Here is a 21,515-nt window from a genome sequence, read left to right on the forward strand (position 1 = left end):
ATTTTACTCACTATTAGTAGAATGTATTCTTATGGGCTATAAAGGATGTACCTGTGGAAGCGGTGGCAGGTGGCGTAGTGCTGAAGTGAAATGTTGTTGCTGTTGTGGGTGATGTTGAGGTTGGACATTCATAGACAGCCCTTTGAAGTGTTCCATTGGGACCACAGGTTGCGACAATACATCCTCCTGTGCCATCTGTAGTATTGTAGATCACATCTTTATAGTTGTAGTTCTGTCCCTCATAAACGCAGACACATTCTGTGAATCAAAAGACAGTGTTATTCCTTGGTATCTGAAACATAGAGCAGTGTACCTCAAATGCATCCTATTCAGATAAAATCAACTTTGTCAACATACCATCTTCATCGTACTTGCATTTTTTGCCATGATTTGTGCATTCACTGGAAAAGAGAAAAGGGAGGTGATGAATGTAAATATCTTGGTTCATGACATAATTGTATTATTTCAAATTTTTTTACTGATCCTTTGATATTCATTATTTATATGTAGAAAGACTGTATCTTCTCTAAGTTAGATTTTGAGTTCTGCTGTACAAATTCAGGTTAGGTAGGATTACTCAGTTTTCTGGCAAGAAAGGCAACTCCTTCTTGCAGCATACTAAAAGTGCAGTATCCTTATTGGTGCTTTCAAGGGGTGGGTGAAGATGTGGGGAGGGGTGATTTGAAATGTTCTTATCTCCCTGGTAGGTATACTTATTTTTTGGAAAGGAAAGTGCAGTAAATGTATCATCTGAGAAAGGTTATCTTTATCATGGATGTTGAGGTTGTCTATGCAATGACTTCCAAAAGGTGCAAGAATGCATTCTGATTTTCAGGGGAATTTATCTATTAAGAACTAAATCCTGATATATCTATTTATAGTGACTATGGGCATATGTCCACTGGATAAACAATTAAATATGGATATGTATTTATCAGGTTAGGTTTAGTGCTATTAATGATATTGACAATGCAGACAAAGCTGTCTATGAACTGCAAAACATGCCATGAAATTTGGGTTAGCTCAGATTGGCTTCATGCTAAGCTCTTTGTTATTCTGACTGGACTGCTTACAGTGTTCAGGTGTAGCTATTTTAAAGGTGTCTTTAGACCAGGTGGTAACTGATTCTGCTAACTTTGTGTTGATAGAAGGCTTAGCAGCATTTGTCCCAGCATGTCACCAATTCTGACAGAGTATGTGGGAATACTTGCTGACTGCTACTAACATGTAAGTACCAGTGCAATAACAGAAACAAGCTCAAAATAATGAAGGTTAGTTGCCTTCTAAATAATTTCACATAATGATTTTACAGATATATTAATAGAAATGTTCAGACTGTTGACATAACTATTATTATTTGAATTTGGTTGAAGTTAATTTAATAATTATTATACTAATTTTAAAGTAGTTTAATAAGAATACAGAATAATTAGTAAATTAATTTTTCTATAGTAAAATATTTCATCGTGTCATCAATTAAACAAAAGAAAATTAGACATTATTCAGCAGCCTATGACTGACCTAGTTCCTGTTGGTAAACAAAAAAGTGCATGATGTATTATGTTCCTAAACTTTCAAATAAGTGTTTAAAATCTTCACTAATCCTACCATAAATGACAATTCTGCTTTGAAGGCATCTGCATTCCTGGTTTGTAATTTTTTCCATTTTCATAACAACCACAATTAGAAACACAGGTCATGGTTTCTTCATCAAAATATGGCTTATTCTTTGGACAGTGTGGATAGCAGCCTGCAATAAAAGAAATGAGACTTACATTGACACTAGACCTTTCAGAAGTAGAAGTAACTCTATACTTCACTTATATATGCTTTTCCCAAATTATTCCATATGGTAATGGAATTTCAGACTTTGCCACTGCTATTTCTTTCATTGCTTTGGAGTATTTTGTCCTCTTTTTCACTCCAAACAAGTTCATGATCCATTAGGCAGTTAGGTACTAATTATATCTCTTCTTATAATTTCTAATATAAACATGTCATATACTGAGTAAGGTAATTTTATTAATCAGATTGAATTTTAGCCTCTTATAGGCAGGACAAGATATGCATAATTATGTTACCTTCAAGGCCTCTCAACTCATGAAGGCAATTCCCACTTGGGTTATTGCAGGTTTTCATACAAGGGGCTCCACATGGCTTGTAGTGCCACTCACATTCCCCTTGTGGATTGTAGTAATCGCAGAACAAAGCTAGAGGAAGGAGAAATAACAGAAGAACTTTGATCTTTTTGTTCTACAGTCTGTCTGTTTTGCTGGGTAAAAATCCCATGTGATCAGCATAATCACATAGGTGGTGAACAGTATCTTGCCTTACTTCTAATTTAATACAATTGTTACACTTCAACCACCTTTTGACACCAGTAGTTACAAAGCATAGAACAGAGTTACACATTAATCCTGAAAAATCAATAGTTTGAATCATTGATATTAGCTAGTATGCACTAATAGTGATTTATGCTAAGCCTCATGTAGACAGGTGGAAGTGTAGTAGAATATTGTAGTTCACCAGTTGTGTATCATGATTGACAAGTAAATCAGACACTAGTGACACCACTGGTGAAGTTACTATCAATGGTTTCATTTTAAGAAAATAGATTAGCTTCCAGTGATTTACCAAATGTCCTTTGTGGAGTTTTTTTGCTGCTTTTTTAGAATATAGCAGCGCCTCTTACAAATAAAATCTTATCCTTCTTTCTTTATTTATTCTACTTGTATTTCTTTTTACTTCTCTGTTTTCTTTCCCTCTAGACCCCTTCAAAAAGTAGTGAGGTGAAACTCACGACAAATGGATGGGGTTCTCCATGAAATGCAGATGTCCAGCTCATTGCATGCTTGAGCATAGGCAGCTACTGCTGTACAGAAACATTCACAGTCTCCTCCAGTATCACAGGCACAAGCATCATCTACGCATGCTTCATAATATTCATTTGGTTCAACCTGTTGGAGAAAACATTTGAGTTTTCATGCACTTGTCCTCTTTGGAAAGGCATTCACTGCTCTAAAAAACGTGACTAAAATATCTGAAACTAATGACTCTGTATGTGTGAGAAAGATAGGAAAGGAAGAAACCATGAGACTGTTTTGGAAAATTAAGGGGAAAATAGAATAAAGCTATTACTTCGTAATGCTATACATCGTAATGAAAAGAGCTATTTGATGTTGAAGATACCTTTGCAGAAATAATACTGTTACATTACTACAAACTAGCACACAGTCATATATATCAGGTGGCTGGTATTTATGGTACTAGAAAATGATGCCATTTGAAAGTAAACATATTCTGAGATTTATCTGTGATTGTTCCTTCTATTAAAAAAAAAGTATCAATTTCTTTAGTGTACTAATTCAAGACAAGTTGTCAAGCATGATAGAATGTATTTTAATGTATTTCTCAGCTATCCCACATAAAAATTACTGTAAACTCTTGCTCAAGAGTATTTAAGGCTCAAGTTTTAGTCATACCTGTGAGTGACACTTTGCAAACACTTCACTGGTAATGATACTGCACTGCTTCTGTGCCCAGGCTTTCCTGTATGGGTTTGCAGTGCATGGGTCCTTGGTACGATTGGCATTTGGGCAACTAGAAGACACTTTCCAGCTGTTGGCAAATTCCAGCACATTTCCTACCACAGACTGACTGCGAGTTGTGAAGTCATTATTTCCATTGCCATCATAGTTTCCACAAAGTCCACAGACATGTCCCTGCACGGGGGTAAACAAAAATTATAAAGATCAGTAAGGTACAGTATCTGCAAGTAAAAGACCTCAGGATGAATCTTACTTAAGTTTATCTAGGCCCTTTCAGTAGCACTGTTGGACATTTTATTGAAATATCTTTCATGAAGAGATGTTTCTAACTTCTTGTTAGGAAGGATAAGAACAGGAAGCAGACTTATGGGTTTTGTTCTTAGCACTGAGGTAATTAGTTTCATCTAATCCTGAATATGCCTCTGCAGTGAAGGCTTTACATGAAGAAAGCTACTTTTGTAGTTGCTGTTATGCCATTGCTGAATAATGTAATTTAAGGAAGATGTGTAGTACACAATCTAAGTCAACACTACAGGACAGGGACAGTAATATGCAATTTCTGCTCTTTCAGTCTTCCTGTTACAGCCAAAATTTCCATTTTTTTTTTTTTCTTCAAGAGGTAACATGAATATGTTCCAGAAATACACTACAGGGACAGTAATATGCAATTTCTGCTCTTTCAGTCTTCCTGTTACAGCCAAAATTTCCATTTTTTTTTTTCTTCAAGAGATAACATGAATATGTTCCAGAAATAATTTTATCCAGGTTTTGGATTTTAAAATGTACCTCAAAGCTGGGACTAAGTTTGATGAATATACTGGTTTTTCTGTCCCACATGAGTATCAGACCAACAGTAGTGTCAACCACCAGGTAGATGCCCATGGAACGGATTTGGAATGGCATTTTTCCTCCAGGTGTCCTCTGGATAACATCAGAGTGTCCACCACTGAGTATCAGCTCATAGTTCTAAAACAGAAAAAGATAGAGCCTAATGAAAAAGTCACCTATTAGGTTATATATGTTTATATATTGCCAGTAACTGTTCTTGAAATAATAACTCTATTATCATCGAAATTCTTCTATTCAACAACCTCACATTAAGCAATCCTATAGAATTCCCTCCTTTACTGTCTCTAGCAGAAATCAGAATTGTTAGCAGTGAGCAAGGAAGTGTAGTAACATTTTCACTGTCTTGAAGGACACTTCTATGATGCAGTCTGTCTGGAACATTTTGTTCTATCCTTCTGGCTCATTGGGCCTGTTGTAACTTATTAAAGAAAATGCTTACCCCCAGGAAAACTTTAATGGACTTGGAGCAGGTGGTTCCAGTAGTACCGCATGGAATGTTCTCAGTGATGACTCTGAATGTTCCCTGATTCATACCTTGTTGACCACAATAGTTCTGAAACAGGAGAATTATATTCAGTGTTAACTATGCTATATGGTCGTACATAAAACACAAGGTACTTTGATAGTGCAAAAATCTGGGAAGGACTCTGTTACCTGGACCAGAACATATTCACAGTCTCCTTCAAAATCAAAGCGTTTGCCATCAAAGGTGGTGTAATGCCCATCTCCATAAACAGAACAGGTTTCCAGGCAAGGTTCCTCAGAGCAGTGCCATTTTCTGTTTCTACATGTGCTACATAAGACAGAAGGCACTCCAAATGTAAAAATCAGACATAGATAAAATATTGCTTTTATGTACATTCCTGCAAGTACATCAATCTCATTTTAAAATGTGTTGAGCCCATAATGAAAAAACAAGGTTTGCTCATTCTTAGAAATGAAGCACAGCTCAAGAGCCTTTGGAATTTATCCAAAAGCTGTGTTACTTCATGATGTCATGAATAATTTGGGTTAGAAAATACTATAAATATTGTTGCATGTATTGAAATGTAAAGATTGCCTGTGAGGAATAGAGCTTTCTTGACTTGAATGAATATGACAACATCCAAACCATACTGTTCTTCTGACCACTTGGAACTTACGTGCTGTGTGCCATTGTGAAAAACAGAGCTTGCTTTTTAGGTACCAAGTGGATCATCTTATGCAGGATTCCTTCTTGATATCAAGCAGATTTTGATACTGCTAGAGTGAAATGTTGTAATTCACCTACAGTTTAAACTATTCTCAGATGCTTAAAAAAATTATTTTTCAGTGTGCTCTTACCAGTTGTTACAGCCAACTCTGATTGATTCGCCTGGAGTGTAGGAATTCCCATTGTGAACACATGGACAGTCCTCTGGAGCTATACAGCCACCTTTGCCATCTAACACTTGATTATGAGGACATACACAGCCAGAGACACAGTGTGTTTTGTACTGTAAGGACCACATAGAAAACATGACTTGAAACATATCCTGTTAGAAGAGTCTCGCTGTAGCTGGTAATTGTAGAAGAAATCTAGTTTAATATGCTTTTAACCGTGTACAAAGAGTCCATACTTACACATTCCATATCTAATGTCTGACAGCTCTTCTGGCATCCTGCTCCTACCACATCTGCAGTGGCATTTCCACAGTCAATATAGACCATGGGAGGTATGCAGACTGAATAAGACAAAAACCATGAGAAATGTGAGACCAACCATGTATTTATATCTTCATAGTTCTTTAATGAGGACTGAAGAAAAAAAATAAAAAGGACTTCTTTGAGATACATGTATCTTAAAATAACGCATTTGACCAAAAGAGAAATTGAATATTGTTTTGAAGTCACGCCTATCTGGTTTTGTGCTTATGCTTGAACTACTCATAGAATTCAATGCTTAGTTTGTGAAACACTTGTTTTCAGAAAAGTAAATAAGTACCAACCAAAATAAACCCCCAAACAAAACAAAAACACAAGAAAACAAAGATGTTGGTTTACTTTGTATTTGGGGGGGAAGCTTTGTTTTATTTATTATTTTATTTTACTTTATCTTATTTAAAATATGGATGGGTTTCACGTTCAATAAGGTGATTGAGTATTCTTTTCCACTGGGTACCCAAGGGGTTAAACTTTTTTCATGCATCTAAAAGGTATTTTGGGAATATCCTCTACATTATAGAAGTCAACAGTTCATTTTCTTGATTGACTTCAGACTTGTACAGTTTGCATCATTATGACAAAAAAGAGAGAACTAGAAAGGGTGAAGGTGGAAAGGGAGAATTAAAAGAAGTCTTAAGTCATATGTTACCTGGTTCAGGTTTCTCACCAATACAGCTCAGCTTTCCATAGGTGCAAGTGCTATTAAAAAAAAAATAAAATAAAATGCATATATTTTTGCTTTTCCTTGTTAAGTTTTCACTTGTTTCCTAATGAATTTGAAATGAAAAATTACTGTGCGATAAAGCGGAGAAAATGTGTCCTTTATCAGAATAGTTTCTACTATTCAAAGATATTTTATATTAGAGAGGGCCAAAATACAAGTATATTCTATAGAAAGACAGGCCTGCTCTTTCCATTTGCTTTGGTAAGAGCTGTTCTTCAGAATAGTTCAGATTCCATTCATAATGGGAATAATCTGTAGGGAGATTCTCAAGCATCTTTCACCATGGAACAAGTCATTTACAGTCATGGATAAGAAATGTGTGGTGGGGAGTGAGTGAGTGACTGACTGACTGGGTAGGAGTTTGGCTGTTAGACAGGAATAACCCACCGCAGCATGTTTTGTTGATTTCCTGTAGCAGTCTTAGGTACAGTCTTCCAAACATGAATAGCCCTAGCAGTTTTTAAGGATCTGTGATTTTATTTTTTTAATTGAAACTTCTAGAGACAGAAATGCATTTGATTTGAATAGATAGCGTAATGTATAGTTTCATGACTGCCTATATCCAATCTCATTCTTTTGTTTAAAATCTCTTACCAGACAACACCATTGTCGTGAATAACTTCTCCAGTAGACAGAGGCATTCCTTTGTAGTAACAAGGACAGCTAGAAGTAGGCACACATTTGCCACTTTCATCCATGTAGGTTCCATTTATGCAGGTGCAGCCATCAACTGGGATAAACTTGATGTTGCATGTGACATCAGGCTCACTCAGAGACCGGCAGGTGGGTTGACAGGAATCAACATTGTAAGTGTACTCCAAGGATTTCGGACACAAGGTGGTGTATTTTGCTTGAGAGTAAAAAAGTGAGTTACATTTGTTGTTCATTTCAGAATCAGTGTAGGTATAAATGCAATATTTTAGGTAAAGTATATATGATAAACACGGCAATGTATCTACATGTGCTTTACTGATACCCTCAGAAGTGTAAATTTTTTTTGTTTTTTCGGCTAAAGCAGAATTTCCCCCTATAAATGTGTCACGAATACAAATATTTTGTCCAGGTCAAGAAAAGAAAAATCTCAATTATATTAATGCATACTGCATTTTTATTTCATTGCTATTTTTATATTTTTGTCAAAGTAAATTAAAAACACCCTACCTATGCCTATTGCAAGGCTATCGAGGTCCATGTTGCTTTTGCTGGTTCTAAGCAAGTAATGCAACAAAGCCTCTTTTTTATGTTGCTTACTGCTTGTCTTTTATCGTATTCCCTTCTTCCTTACATTCTTGAAAGTAAATGCTATACTGAAAACACAGTTTAACATAATTTATTGTGGGAATTCCTGAGAGCTGCTCTGTGGGACTTTCTGGATGACCATTTTCAAGAGGAAAGGAAAGCAGAACTTACTGCAGGCTTTGCTCCTCCATCCGGTGAGGAGAACTCCTTTAGCAGCACAGGCCCTCACATAGCTGGAAAGGGCAGCACACATGCAGTCCTCACTCTTCTCACAGTTACATGTGTCAAACATGCAGTTCTAGGGACAGAGGATGACATAGGATCATCAGATTGTCATATCAAAACCGTGGTCCTCTATACTTATTATACTGCCATGTTTGTTAGAGTTAAAAGTGAGTGTAAGTCATATACATAAGTAAACATATGCCTATTTTTCATTTGGAGATTTCACTGAGAACTTTAAAAAAAGATTCTTTGCAAGGAGAAAGTAACTAGAGGTCCACAAATTTAAACAGTTTTTTCTTTTTCTTCTTTTTTTTTTTTTTTAATTTTCCAGTTGATAGATTTCCCAATGTTGGGACTTAGGCTTGGGTGCTTGGGCTCTCTGCCTCAGAGGAATGAAGAAAACAATAAGTCATATAATGTGTTGCTGTACCAGGCAATGTCACTAAAATATTGTCATTCCAGAAGATGTTTCTTACATATAACCTTGCAGATTACTAATAACAGGGAGACTTTGTAAAGTTCCCAGACCGTTCCAGAGCTTCATCACCTTGAATTCCTTGTACATTTTTGTTCACATCTTATCTAAATCTTTTTGCTGCTTCTTGCATGTATTTCTTGCCTTGTCTTGGATATATGCAAAACTTTCTTAGAGCAGTTTGGAGCAACTAAGCAATATCCTAGTTAAGACTCTGAATGAAGCTTTCCTTATATCTCAGGACGGACAGCTTTTAACCTTTGACCTGGTAAGAAGTCCACGGAGTTCAAGGTCATAGATCAGGGATTTAAATTAGTACCTAAGGGCAGCATGAATACCCTTGTTAAGTTTATCCTCCTGGGAATGGAAGGAAAGATACCTTTACAAAGGAGGAATTATTATGATGTTTACATAAAAACAAACCCTTGGCTTGAAAAGAATTATCATGAATGAATCTCCTCCGAATTGGCAAGTCGTTCTTTCAGGGGTTAATATCAGGAATCTGAGTCTTTTTCTTTTAAATGGGGAAAAGTTAAAGGCCAAGTACCTTCTGGTAAACTTCTGGATTCACTGTTGAGTGACATTCAGCAAAAGGTCCCATGGTATCGGAGAGCAGTCCACACCAGTGCTGAGCATACTGGTCTGTGAATTGAAAACATGGTAAGAATTTCTGCTGCACTTCATTGTCCAAACTCTTGTCTCAGGGTAACTATACTTCCTGCAGGCAAATTGCAGAAGCTTAACTTTACAATAGAATTCAGCTCTGCATTTGCTGAGACACAAACAGACTTTCACTCCCTCTATACAGAAATATGAACTCTTTGTAGACTGAATGCTCTTAGTTCATGGTAGATGTCATGGAATAAACTAAGACATGGATAGCTGAATTTTGCAAAAGAGGTGCACATTGTGAATTAAAAATATGCTAATTCATCTCAGTAAACAGGAGAGTGGCTTGTGAATTCTCAAAAATTATGTATTTCGTTAGCTGAAACAGAGTCTGAGAGGTACAAAGCTCTGAACTGTAAGTCTGATTCTCAGTTTAACAGTGGAAGAATCATGCTGAGCCCAAACTTCACTAGGGATACATGCAGCTTTATTTCCTATATGACAATCAGTCCTTTCCAGGAATGGATCACTGATATGCTGTATGGTTCTGGTTTCTCTTAAGTTATCAAAAACACCTGCTTTCTTTATCCAAAGGAATATTTTTGAAGATCCAAAATATTATCCTAGTTATTAATTATTTATTAATCGAAAACTTCTAGTGTCAGTTGAGGAAAATAGTGTACATGTTAATGGTCCACTGTTATTTTGGCTAAGTGCTTGGTGGTTGATCAGCTTGCTCCTTCTTTCCATCTTAGAAGAGAATAGAGAAGGTTTCTTTATAGTGAGCTTACCATTTTGTATGCTGACAGCACATGGGTCCTCAAAGGTATTTTCGACATCAGGACAATTGGCCCGTGTTTTCCAAGTATTGCCAAAGACAGCTGAAGTACCTTCTATTACACCACTGGTGATTTTGAAATCATCTGTCTGCATGTCATTGAAGTTACCACAGAGACCTAAAAGGAAGCAGATGGGTTGTGAAAGTCTCCTACAGAATTAAGCATACTGATGAAGGCAATTGTTGCGATAAGATCACTTACCACAGGTCTGCCCTTTATGTGATGGGTCTAAGTCTATAAAAAGTTGCATGAGAGGCACGAGCTGAACCTGTAGCTGAAGACCAAAGGTTGTTTGCAGAATGATGAAGAAAGATGATGGTCTAAAGATGGTGACATTTGCTAGGGTCATAAGAACATAAGAGTTGTCATTTCATACGTGATGAACAGTTGAAATAACTATTCATTATGTAGAGATTCTATAGCTGTGTTTGATAGGATCCTAATATCTGAAGAAATGGGGGGAAAATTATCTATACAGAATTTCAAGTCCAGCACAAAACCAGGCTGTCTTTACCCTGAACAACAAACGTATTAAAACCCTCCACTTTCTGCTAGGTGTTTTAAAATAAGGGGAAGAACACACACTTTTGTAACTATTTAGAAGATTCCAACCATGGTTTGGTTTCTGTTCAGGTGAAGTAGTGTCTGAGGAGAACTGACATGGAAGGAACTCTCCAATGGTGAATGTGCACCAAATAAGGGGACAGAGGGAACACAGGGAACTAAACAACTTCAGCTGTTGGAGTTATTTTGCATATCAACATTTTCCTTCCTCTCCAATGGCAGTACTTGGATCTGGAAGTGTGCAGTGATACTATTTACTTGAATTGAATCTCTATTTTATCAGATATTGCTAAAATTAGTTGAAAATTTTGCTAAAATTTTGCTAAAAGAGTTGAGTAAGGAAACCCTATTACTGTAAAAAATGAGAGACTGTGCACTATTGGAGTACCTTGAGTTTGCTGCAGTGTAACCGAAGGTGAAAATTTGCTTTAGTTTAACTGATGTAATAATATTTTAAAATCAAAACCAAGAAACACTACAGAAGTCTTCCATAGGAACTTACCTGCAGAGAATGGCAGCTGTGTGTAGATCATGTTTACAAATACACTGCCAGAAGGCTGGATCACAATGTTCTGTCCACAAGAAAAGGCAATGGTTATCAAATATATTTAGGAAAGATAAAATATTTTCTATCTAGTGTTGTTCAGGATAAAGGAAAACAAAAACCAAAACAACAAACCAGTGGGGGAGACTGTGATGGTGTTCTGATTCCTATACTATTTCTCTGATGTCTATTACTGTGGTCCATTGACTGTCCAAATAATTAATCAAAAGCCCAAAGATAACTAAATGATAGAAAACTACTAGAATCTTGGGTTCCAGTGCATCTACTTTGTTCTTAAATTTTCTTTGAATAATGTACAAATGAGATAAAAATAAAAAACCTGTGCAGATTTCCTATCTGTGCTCTTATGTATAATTTGCAAACTACTTGTCTATTAAGCTTTGAAAACATCTCAGCAGAATGTTAGGTGTCTACATTTGCTACTTACAGTTTGTCCTCCACTTAGGCTAACAGTTACACCCTTTAGGCATGTCTCAGTGTCAGTCAGGCCACACTTGTAGATATCTCCCAGAACAGTGAATTCATTGCCATTACAGAGCTAGAAGAAGATAACAAAATACATTGTTAAAATGATTTCTTAAATTAAAATACTGTTATGTTAAGGAGGTTCGCTCTTAAATAGTATTCTTAGTAAAGTGAGTCTTCACTTTGTTATTTATATTCCATTTCTTCCTACTCATGTGTTCTTACATATATGTATACAGTCACCACATCACTATCCATTACTTCTGACATTCAAAGGCAAGTTGGACATATTAAGCTGAACATTAAAACTTGTTAATGTTTAGGTAATACTAGTTCAATATGCTAGAGAAGAAGGAAGCTGCCTTTCTTGCCCATTGGTTATGGTGTTTACCTGGGGGAGGAAAGAACTTGTTTCCAGTCCCATCTGCACCAAATAAATTATCAAAGAACCTGGTAATTTGGACATTATTTTAACAGTTAGGAAATATGAATTTAAATATCTTCTCATAGGAAAAAATTACACTAAAATCACTATTCACTAAGCTACCGAATAAGGGCAGAAATTCAAATTTTTTCTCACAGGTCTGATTTTCATAGGACTGTGACCTGCAAGCTATATTCAAAATGTGCCTAATGGCCAAGACATAACAGGGAAACATGCAGAAGGCTGTGATTCTGAACATGTCTTATCCCTTTTGTGGTGTAATGAAGATTAAATTGAGAAAAGCTGAGATGCAGAATTACAGCCATCTGGAAATCTAGTGTTAAAATAATGGGCTTCTTGACCTTTTGTGTCCAAATTTAGGATTTTTCTGTATCTCTACAGCCTCTGAGAATCTAATTTTACATGTTGGTGCCAAAAGGGGACTTTAATGTGTAAGCCTGTTCCATGCTTCCATTGTGGATCGAGCCCAGTGCTTTTGAATCTCATCATAAAGTTTCACTGCTTTTGTCTAATCTATTTCTAAATTACCTCATTCTAGATATTTTTTTTTAATTCTTTTTCTTGATAGCATTCAGTTTGATCTTTCTGAGAACAGATTTTATTTAATATGAAGTCTTTACGAAAATTGTTTACATCACTCATCCAATAAAAATAAATGGCAAATATACCTAGGGTTCTGAAATATGCAAACCTGTAGTCATTATTTTAGATATATCTATTCAGAATTCAGTTCCTACTAAACTAAAACCTCCAATAAATCTTTGGTATTTTTGTAAGTTATCAATTCCTAATTGAGGTTTTAGAATACATGTATGACTTCCTAGCATTTTTGCTTTTAAATGCTAGGGTCTTCTATGTTTGCTTGTAAAGACTGTTTGGAAGGTTGATCATCTTAATAAAATAGCTCTTCTTACATGAATTCTGTATAATAATTCCATTACAAATACCTTTAATAAAATAAGCCTTTGAACTATATTGACCGTGACAAAAAGGACAGTAGCAATGGACATAATAAATGCATTACTCAGAAGCAGTTATACACCAGACAGGAAATATTTAATTAAAAAATCAGTGGAAAGCATGGAGATTGTTTCATGGAACCTAAAAACTCTGCAGTTCTTAAATGGTGATTAAAGAATACAGAACTACTACTATATGTTTATTTAGTGATGTGATTGCCAGTTTTAATTAAAAAAAAAACATTATAGATAATAAAAACATTTTCCTTTAACATATTTCTGTAGCAAGGATTGTGACTAATTTTTACCTTGGTTAGGACATAACTACAGTCTCCGAAGAAGGAATAATATTTTTCATCAAATGTTGAGATATGGGAGCCTCCTTCAATACTGCAAGTTCCATGGCATGATTGGGTGACACAAGACCATTCACCTCCAGCACAGGTACTGAAATGAAGAAGGCATTCGGTAACCTTGTGTAATGCAAGTGTAAGTGAAATAAGAGATAATAACGACAACTGATGCTTTAATTTTCGTCTTGAAGAGTTGATCATATTGTGAAATAAACAGCATTACTTTGAAATCTCAGAATAAGTATGGGGCAGGCACAATTATATTAGTGATGATTTTTTTTTATATTGCTTCTCATTTCTAGTCTTTGTGCAGAATTCAGTCCTGGTGAACCTGGCATCCATTCTGCTGTGTATGAAAGATTGCCTGTCATCTCCATTAGCATGGCTCAAGCTTTAGACATGTTAAGTATTTCTTGAAACATAACATTCATGTTTGTGGTGCTTGTATTTGTAGATAGATAAATAAATGTACCTACACTTGAGCAATAATACTTCAGTAATTATAGTGATATTGAAAAAAACAGTATCTGTCAAACATGCCTCTCAAATATGATCTCCCATTCTGCCTAATGCAATATATCACTAAATGTCACAGCTTCCATAGTATTTCTATGAGCACCCTAGCATTACACTTTAGTGCTACAAAGGATGTAACACAATAATGCACATTTTAAAACACCTCCAATATTTGAATTTGATTGTTTCTTTTAATTGATTGGTCTTGAAATTGGAGTGCTTGTATCTAAACTCAAATATTTGCTTCCAAGTGTTGGAGAAAAGAGAGATGTAAATATCCTCTAAAAATGTGTAGTCATAAAATCTTAGAACAGCTAGGGTTGGAAAGGACCTTAAGATCATCTAATTCCAAGCCCCCTGCCATAAGCAGGGATGCCTCACAGTAGACCATGTTGCTCAAGGCTCCGTCCAGCCTGGCCTTGAACACTGCCAGGGATGGAGCATTTACCACTTCTTTGGGCAAACTGTTCCAGTGCCTCACCACCCTCACAGTAAAGAACTTCTTCAGCTGGTAAGTCATTCCTTATTTATTTTTAAAGGGAAATCAGTAATTTTTCCCTGTCTTCAAAAAGTTCAGGTAATGCATCTATAAAAAAGAAGTATGAGAAAGGGAGTATTGTTACCATGATCTGCATTTAGATGAGAAGGAGGCACCAGGAGCATAAGATTCACCTTCATAGGTACAATGACATTCTTTACGGGGAATGCAGCCAGCACCATTAATATCATCAAATACCATTCCTAGGGAAAGAAATGGTCTATTACGCATTCTGTGCATTTCAGAGCCTGTATCTGTCTGTATGCCTGAAAGCATACATTAAATGTCTTCTGTATTGCACAGAAAAATTAATAGAAAATACTTTAAAATAATAGGATGCAAACTATGCAGGGATTGAAGGGCTATATTCCATTGAAGCTTATCTTCAATCTTAGAGTGATCAAAAGAGATCTGTAGGGAAATACTTTTCTGTTATGGGCTTCATTAGAATGGAATTAGGATTAAAATTGCTAGATAATGAGGTGGAATATATAAACCATTTGTAAGATTGCCCAGGGACATATGTAACAGTACATATACTATTTCTACAGTAAATAGTTCTATACACAAAGGCAGAGGATTATCTAAGAGAAGTCAATGAAATTATACAAAAAAGGTGATGGTGGATTCTGCAAGACATTATGAAAGATGGGCAGAAGAGCTGCAAGAGGTGAAGATCCTACCATGGAGTCAATCACGACAGCAACAATTCTCAGTCCCAGAAGTAAATGTCACAAAGAGAACACATTTGTGTTGTTTGTCTTGTACTTCTACTCAGTTCTCTTGCGTAACAATTTGAGATGCCAGATTTTACGCACTGCCTAGTGCTCTCTCAGCTCCTTGTTTAGACATGCAGCGCTGGACAGAAAGTGTATGGTAATTTGGGAAACCAGACACAGCTTTTTTAATACCAGGAGTTATCACTGTAGGTAAAATGTGGTTACATATTATGTACTTTCTCTGAACTGAATGGGGTTCTGAGAATAGAAGACATACTTATTGTTAGAGATGAAGTATCTTATTCTCAGTTCAGTCATTATGTACATGTCTCAGGCATGTTTATCATTTAAAAGGGTAGTTTGAGTAATCTGAATAGAAATGGCACTTGTGTATCAAGAAGAAATGTAGTCATTAGTTTGATGATAGTAACAATGGTGATGCGATGAGAATGACAGAGTAGGAAAGTTGTTAAATGTGTACAGGTGTTACGGTGGTTCTGGTTATGAGAAAAGGGCAGGAAATAAGCTTGCCTGGAGGACAGATGCAGCCATCTGTACAGTGATCTTCACAAAGTGCAGATCGTTCCGGGTTGCTACATGTATCAGAGCAGGGGGACCCACACTCCTGGTATTGCATGTTGAAAGGACATGATTTGGCTGAAAGTAGAGAGAGTATTATAATGCCAACTGTTCCTTTGAAATGTTGAGAAAACAGTATTTGTAATTTGGGTTGTTTTCTGTCAAGATATAAAGGGGAATCCTGATCCAAGTGGAGGCCGCAACATTTCAGACTTTCTGATATATCTTGAAAACCATTAATAATGCAAAATCCTCTAAACTTCCCTATTCCTGAAGTCTTCAGATTAAAGCTGATTTAATGAAAATCGCATGCATTTTTAAATGGCTTCTTTGTGAAAAAAAAAACCACAAAGCCAATCCAAACAAACAAAACCAACACATCTTTGAAGGTTACTAGGTATGGGTAGTAAGCACAGGTTAAAGTCCCTTTCCAAGATACTTACGACATAGTTCTGAGGTTCTCCAGTTCAGAGGCTGTCCACCTGCATGAGCACATTGCCGGGAGTATTCAGCAAAGGTGTTGCACATGCAGAAGTCAGCCATAGAGCTATCACAGTGGCATAAGTCTTGTATGCAAGTTTCAATGTAGTCCTGAATGTTCACAAGTGCATTACAGCTTGTAAATGCTGTACTGGTTAATACTGTCTCACAGATAGAAGCCTAGGAGGGTAAATAAAGTAAAACAAGTGTTTAGAAAATAAAAAACTAATTGTTAAGGCATGTAGCAGAAAAAAACCAAATGTTCATCTGGTCCAAAACCTGTCCAACAATAGCTATAGGCAGATGTTTAGGGAAAAGTCTAATAATAGGGCAAGTACATGTAGAACTCCTTTGATTAACTCCTGTATCTTCCCGTATCTTGAATTACTTTCAGCTCAGATGGTTTCCCAAGCATTATACAGTTTCTTTATATTAAGAGATCCTCAATGAATTTCTCTTTCATGAAAACATCCAGTCTTCTCTAAAGGGTAATGAAACTTTTTAGAATTCATTTTAGCAAAGAATAAAAAATTAAATTTAGAAAAAATTTCCCTCTGGACCCGCTGTTGAGTCATTTTCATGTTATATTTTTTCCATTTCCTACAAATTTTCTCCAAAGACAGAGAGAATGTATTTTATACTGAGAAAATGATTTTTGAGAGAGGGGTTCTTACAAATTCAGCTGAGCAGTTCATTAGAACAGCAGAAGGAACAGGATCAGCACACTGTTCTATGGGTCCATCAATCTTCTGTCTATTCCCAAACTCTATGGGAGTCAGCCTTGTCTCTGTAAAAAGCAGTCCAAATATTACAATAATATTTCCTTTTTTTTACTAGCTTTTGCATGTAGATATATTCATTTGTGACACTACCAGCTGTGACATGAGTGATGATTACCAAGTAATATCACTGTAACATGAAAAGGCAAAAGGGGGTGAATAAGTTATACAAGGAACTGGATCTTAACTACTGAAAACACATAGAAAGTTGCATGCGGCAGGTGTTACAAGATTTAAGTGATGGAAGCGATCTAATACATCTCAAAGTCCTGACATCATTGAAGTACACAAAGAAGTATCACTAATTTTGCCATCAGTATGATCCACAACTATGTTACAGTATACTGTTGAAAGAAAGAAAACCAGAACACCAATACTTAATAATGCTTTTTATTACTTACCCTCTAAAATAAATTCATTGCTGACTGGAATTCCATTGAAGTCCCCACAGAGTCCACAAGTTTGATTGGCATATTTCTTATCTAGTTCCACCTGAAAGAAATGAGGAAAAAGCTTAAGTTCATAGCAATGTCAGTCTTGATTTTTAGGAACACAGCCTACATCAATATTGCTTATGTACTCAAAAGTTGGCATATGTATTCTGTGCAGACTTGTGTTGTGTGATTGTTGTGTTGTAACAAGGTAGGCACCACTGGAGAGGTCAGTGGCAGCCAAGAAAAGCTTGGTCTTATCCTAGCCCTGGGGCTGTGAACATCAGAAAGTTGCCAGGTCTGCGATCGGGAGTACTTCACTGTGATGTGGAAATGTTACCATTGGAGGTCTATTCACAGAATCAGCTCGGTTGGAAAAGACATTTACAATCAAGTCCAACCATTACCCCGGGACTGCCAAGTCTACCACTAAGCCATGTCACTAGGCATGACGTGAGTTGAGCTTGGTGGGACAAAAAAAAAAAAGGGGGTAACTGGGAGAAGACTGGAAGAAAGAGCAATACACTAAAAGTAGACACAAATCCCAAAGTAACTGCCTGCCTGGCTGATTAAGACTGCAAAGATGTAAATAGCCTATTTTCAAAATACAGGCCTTCTGCCAAATTTTGGATGTTCTCTTACCAGAAGGGCATCCTCTTCATTCCAAAGGAAGGTCAGTCCTATCTTGGCAGAAACTTTCAAATAGCTATTACTTCTCTCTATCAAGACTCCCATATGGCTGTAGGGCATCTGAACCCTGGGGAAAGATCACTGTAATTCAGCTGAGGTAGGGCCAGAATATCCATTGAATATCCACACTGATATCCTTTGTCATTCTCTTTGAGAAGCTTTGACATGCATAAGTGAGGAAATTAGAACAGTAACTAAATACAGACAACCCAAGTGAGTAGTGTTTTGTCTGTTTTCTATACAATTTCTTCTCATTGTGCAAATTAATCGGTCTTGCTTTTCTTGCTCCTTTGGTTATCTCTGTTAATGGTGTTTGGCTAGGTAAAATGTTGGCATATGTCTTTAGTTGTATTGTTCAGAAAACTGCAGGGAGGTTCTGTTTTGCAGTCAGTGTGATTCATGGTATTGCTATTTACTCCTTAAAGTCGGTGATAATAAAGGGATAGACTCTTTAGGCTTTCTGTGACATGAGTGCCATTCAAAGGTGTACCAAGATAACCTTTAGACTAGCTCACTGTACATAGCTGCTATCATACACAACTCACTGTGGGATATTTGCCCAAGTATTGACCCAGCCTCTTGGGCAAGTTTCACACCTTGCGCCAAAGTCAGTGCTACCGTTGTTACATAGCAAATTTCCAGAGAGGCTCATTTTAAATGAGCGCAGGTACAAGCTGCAGTTACTATTTAACTGCCTATTGTTCAGTGCAAGGATGAAAGCCATCAAAAATTCCTCTCAAGGATCCTGTTCTGGTAGAAATAATGTAAAGTAGAAACTAAAGAGTGTAAAAACCTAACACTTTGACTGAATACAATTTATAGACTCTATTGTAAACATACATTATTGTAACAGTGGGGCAGCGTCAGGGATATAGCTCATCTGAACAAACTGGACACAGGGATAATCTTCAGAAGTAGCAATTAGCTTAGTCAGGCACTCTTTTTTTTTGTTGATAATTCAGGGAAGACCTGAGCCCTTCAGCTGCTTCGGAAAAATGTGAGATCAGAGGAGGGAAAGGGGTGCTTGCTCAAAGAGCCCACTGGGAGCAAGAACAGTAATGGCAGTTTCAAGTTATGAACATACGGTTTGCCATCAAGAAGGACAGAGCTGCGGGTCAGTTCAATCACTGCTCCTTCCAGCTTCATGAGGACATGAGTGATCATGGTAGCATTTTCCACTGTTGTACGTCTAATCTGGATGTTGAAGTCCTCATAGGGAGATTTGCAGTTGGATGCAAAGATGTAATTGCAGACCCCAGGGAAGTAAAAGATGTCCCCATCAAAGGTCTTGAAGTGGAAGTTACCCCATGTGCTGCACACACGGCCATTGTGAGAAGGGTTGCCAGCTGTGGATTCAAAATAAACAGTAAGAATTTTCTGTAATTTGCTGCAGAAACCCTCCCTTTAGTTGCTTTTCCCCTCCTATTTCTTCCACTAGCCTCTGTTCAAAAGCCTATCTTTTATTTTCCTTCTTGTTGAACTCTTTGTATATCAATCTGTTATTTATTGTATATCAATCTGTTACTTTTTCAGTTCAGTATAGGGCCTAAGATCAGAAGAGACCTCCTGGGTCACTGTGCCCAGTGCTCTGGTTCTGCTGACAGCAATATTCTATAAATCCTTTCCTAAATATATGAAGTTCTAAAGTTTCACCATAAAACCAGTTTAAAGTTACTTTAAAACTATATGGTACTCCTACTAGGGAAGGCCACTCATAGCCACACCCTTTAAATGGCTGGAAGACTTTTGCCAGCATCTTCTAAAACATATTCCTGTCTCATGTATGCCTGGTTGTTCTGCTCTTAACCTCACTGCTCCTCCCACCACTCATTATAGGAGTCACTTAACTCTTTTCAGTACTTATTTCCTTACAAGCAGGATCTCCCATCTTCCTGATTATCCTCACAGTCCCCCTCTGCATCCTTCCAGATTTGAACTCACTCTGCTTCAACATGGCTAGTCAGAATTGTACACTATACCTTAAATTAGGTGTCTCACCAGTCTTTTGAACACTTTAATAGTTCCCTCTCTTTAATGGAAGTATGGTGTGTGATTTATCCAAGTATTATATTTGGATATATGTAATTTTTTAACAGCTGCATCATATTAACAAAATGTAGGCCTGGGTACTAGGGTCACATTTAGATTATCCTTGTTACCTGATAAAATGACTAATTTGCGTGTTCATTATTTATTCTATTATGCTGAAGGATCTTCTGCTATTATGCTGTTCTATTATGCTGAAGGATATTACATGATTTATTAATCTCTTCATTCACTCCATGATCACCTGTGTGAATATCTGAACCATGACAGATTGTTTAACTTACCCTTTAATCTCAGTGTGTTTTGAAATGGTGGAATGATTGTCACTTCTTGGGATTTTGAAGCTGGTGGAAAATCTAAGGGAGAAAAAATTGTTACGTTTAATCTTAATAGAAATACTAAAAAATTAATAGATATTACCTAGTCTCTTTAATGACTAACATTTCCTAGTACTAGCTACACTATAGGGGTAAGTTTCCACAAAGCTTTAATGATGGTATTTACATAGTGCTTTGTGTTCTGGCTTTCTGTATATTTCACTAACAACTACATGCCAAAGACAATGCTCTTTGGCTGTAGTACTTTCTTCCATCATTTGTCCAAGACTCACATCTGATGTTCTGGCCCTGAAGTTTTGAACTGAAAAGCAGAAATGTGATCCTTAAAGCACAGTGTTCAGCAATGCAGAAAAAGTGGAGCTAATGTCTATGTCTGAACCTTTGCTTCTCAGTACACATAGGAGCAGAAAGTTACTTAAGAATATTAGAAGCTGAGGATGAGAAATAGGAGCTGGTATTTTATGAAGCTTTTATCTTTCTTGTGCTGAGACATGTATGTTTGCATAACCAGTTCTAAGCAGCTTTTTTTTTTTAAAAACAGTTTAAATTCTGGGAAACTTTGATCATGTGTTTTTCATGCAAAGACTTCTATTGGTAGGATCCAACCCTAAATTTTCTGTGTCCAAATCCAATGTTATCTCTCTGGATCCAGCAATGAAAGGGATAAAATACTTAGAGAACCTGCAATGTGATTTTCTTAACATGAGAGTCTGAGGAATTGATGCAGATTCTCCCTTGAAAATATCAAAATCATAGAATTTGATGACTTCCAAACTGTAGATTGTACAACATCAGTTATTGGCTTCTGTATGTAGAACAAAAAGTAACACTAAGACAAATACATGCTTTAGAAAGAC

General features: G+C 36.6%; 1 protein-coding gene across 1 annotated transcript in view; it reads right to left on the minus strand.

The window, feature by feature from the left end:
* MUC5AC (mucin 5AC, oligomeric mucus/gel-forming) overlaps positions 1–21,515 on the minus strand; it is a 52,223-nt gene that overhangs the window by 27,970 nt on the left and 2,738 nt on the right. The window contains exons 3-30 of the mRNA XM_061464244.1: positions 20,605–20,676; positions 19,359–19,620; positions 18,227–18,341; positions 17,555–17,645; positions 17,049–17,161; positions 16,338–16,554; positions 15,847–15,972; positions 14,682–14,799; positions 13,498–13,636; positions 11,748–11,858; positions 11,258–11,327; positions 10,393–10,530; positions 10,144–10,308; positions 9,291–9,385; positions 8,215–8,341; positions 7,399–7,654; positions 6,730–6,779; positions 6,000–6,100; positions 5,721–5,872; positions 5,052–5,190; positions 4,837–4,950; positions 4,335–4,514; positions 3,483–3,722; positions 2,801–2,957; positions 2,082–2,210; positions 1,609–1,750; positions 358–401; positions 52–258 (exon numbers count right to left, since the gene is read on the minus strand). Coding sequence (XP_061320228.1) covers positions 52–258; positions 358–401; positions 1,609–1,750; positions 2,082–2,210; positions 2,801–2,957; positions 3,483–3,722; positions 4,335–4,514; positions 4,837–4,950; positions 5,052–5,190; positions 5,721–5,872; positions 6,000–6,100; positions 6,730–6,779; positions 7,399–7,654; positions 8,215–8,341; positions 9,291–9,385; positions 10,144–10,308; positions 10,393–10,530; positions 11,258–11,327; positions 11,748–11,858; positions 13,498–13,636; positions 14,682–14,799; positions 15,847–15,972; positions 16,338–16,554; positions 17,049–17,161; positions 17,555–17,645; positions 18,227–18,341; positions 19,359–19,620; positions 20,605–20,676 — 3,870 coding nt within the window. The remainder of the gene's footprint in view (positions 1–51; positions 259–357; positions 402–1,608; positions 1,751–2,081; positions 2,211–2,800; positions 2,958–3,482; positions 3,723–4,334; positions 4,515–4,836; positions 4,951–5,051; positions 5,191–5,720; positions 5,873–5,999; positions 6,101–6,729; positions 6,780–7,398; positions 7,655–8,214; positions 8,342–9,290; positions 9,386–10,143; positions 10,309–10,392; positions 10,531–11,257; positions 11,328–11,747; positions 11,859–13,497; positions 13,637–14,681; positions 14,800–15,846; positions 15,973–16,337; positions 16,555–17,048; positions 17,162–17,554; positions 17,646–18,226; positions 18,342–19,358; positions 19,621–20,604; positions 20,677–21,515) is intronic.

This window comes from Pezoporus flaviventris, unplaced genomic scaffold, assembly GCF_033815535.1.
Source record: "Pezoporus flaviventris isolate CSIRO_AGI_PZ_B2104156 unplaced genomic scaffold, CSIRO_AGI_Pfla_v1 ptg000036l, whole genome shotgun sequence".
In the NCBI taxonomy this organism is placed as follows: domain Eukaryota; kingdom Metazoa; phylum Chordata; class Aves; order Psittaciformes; family Psittacidae; genus Pezoporus; species Pezoporus flaviventris.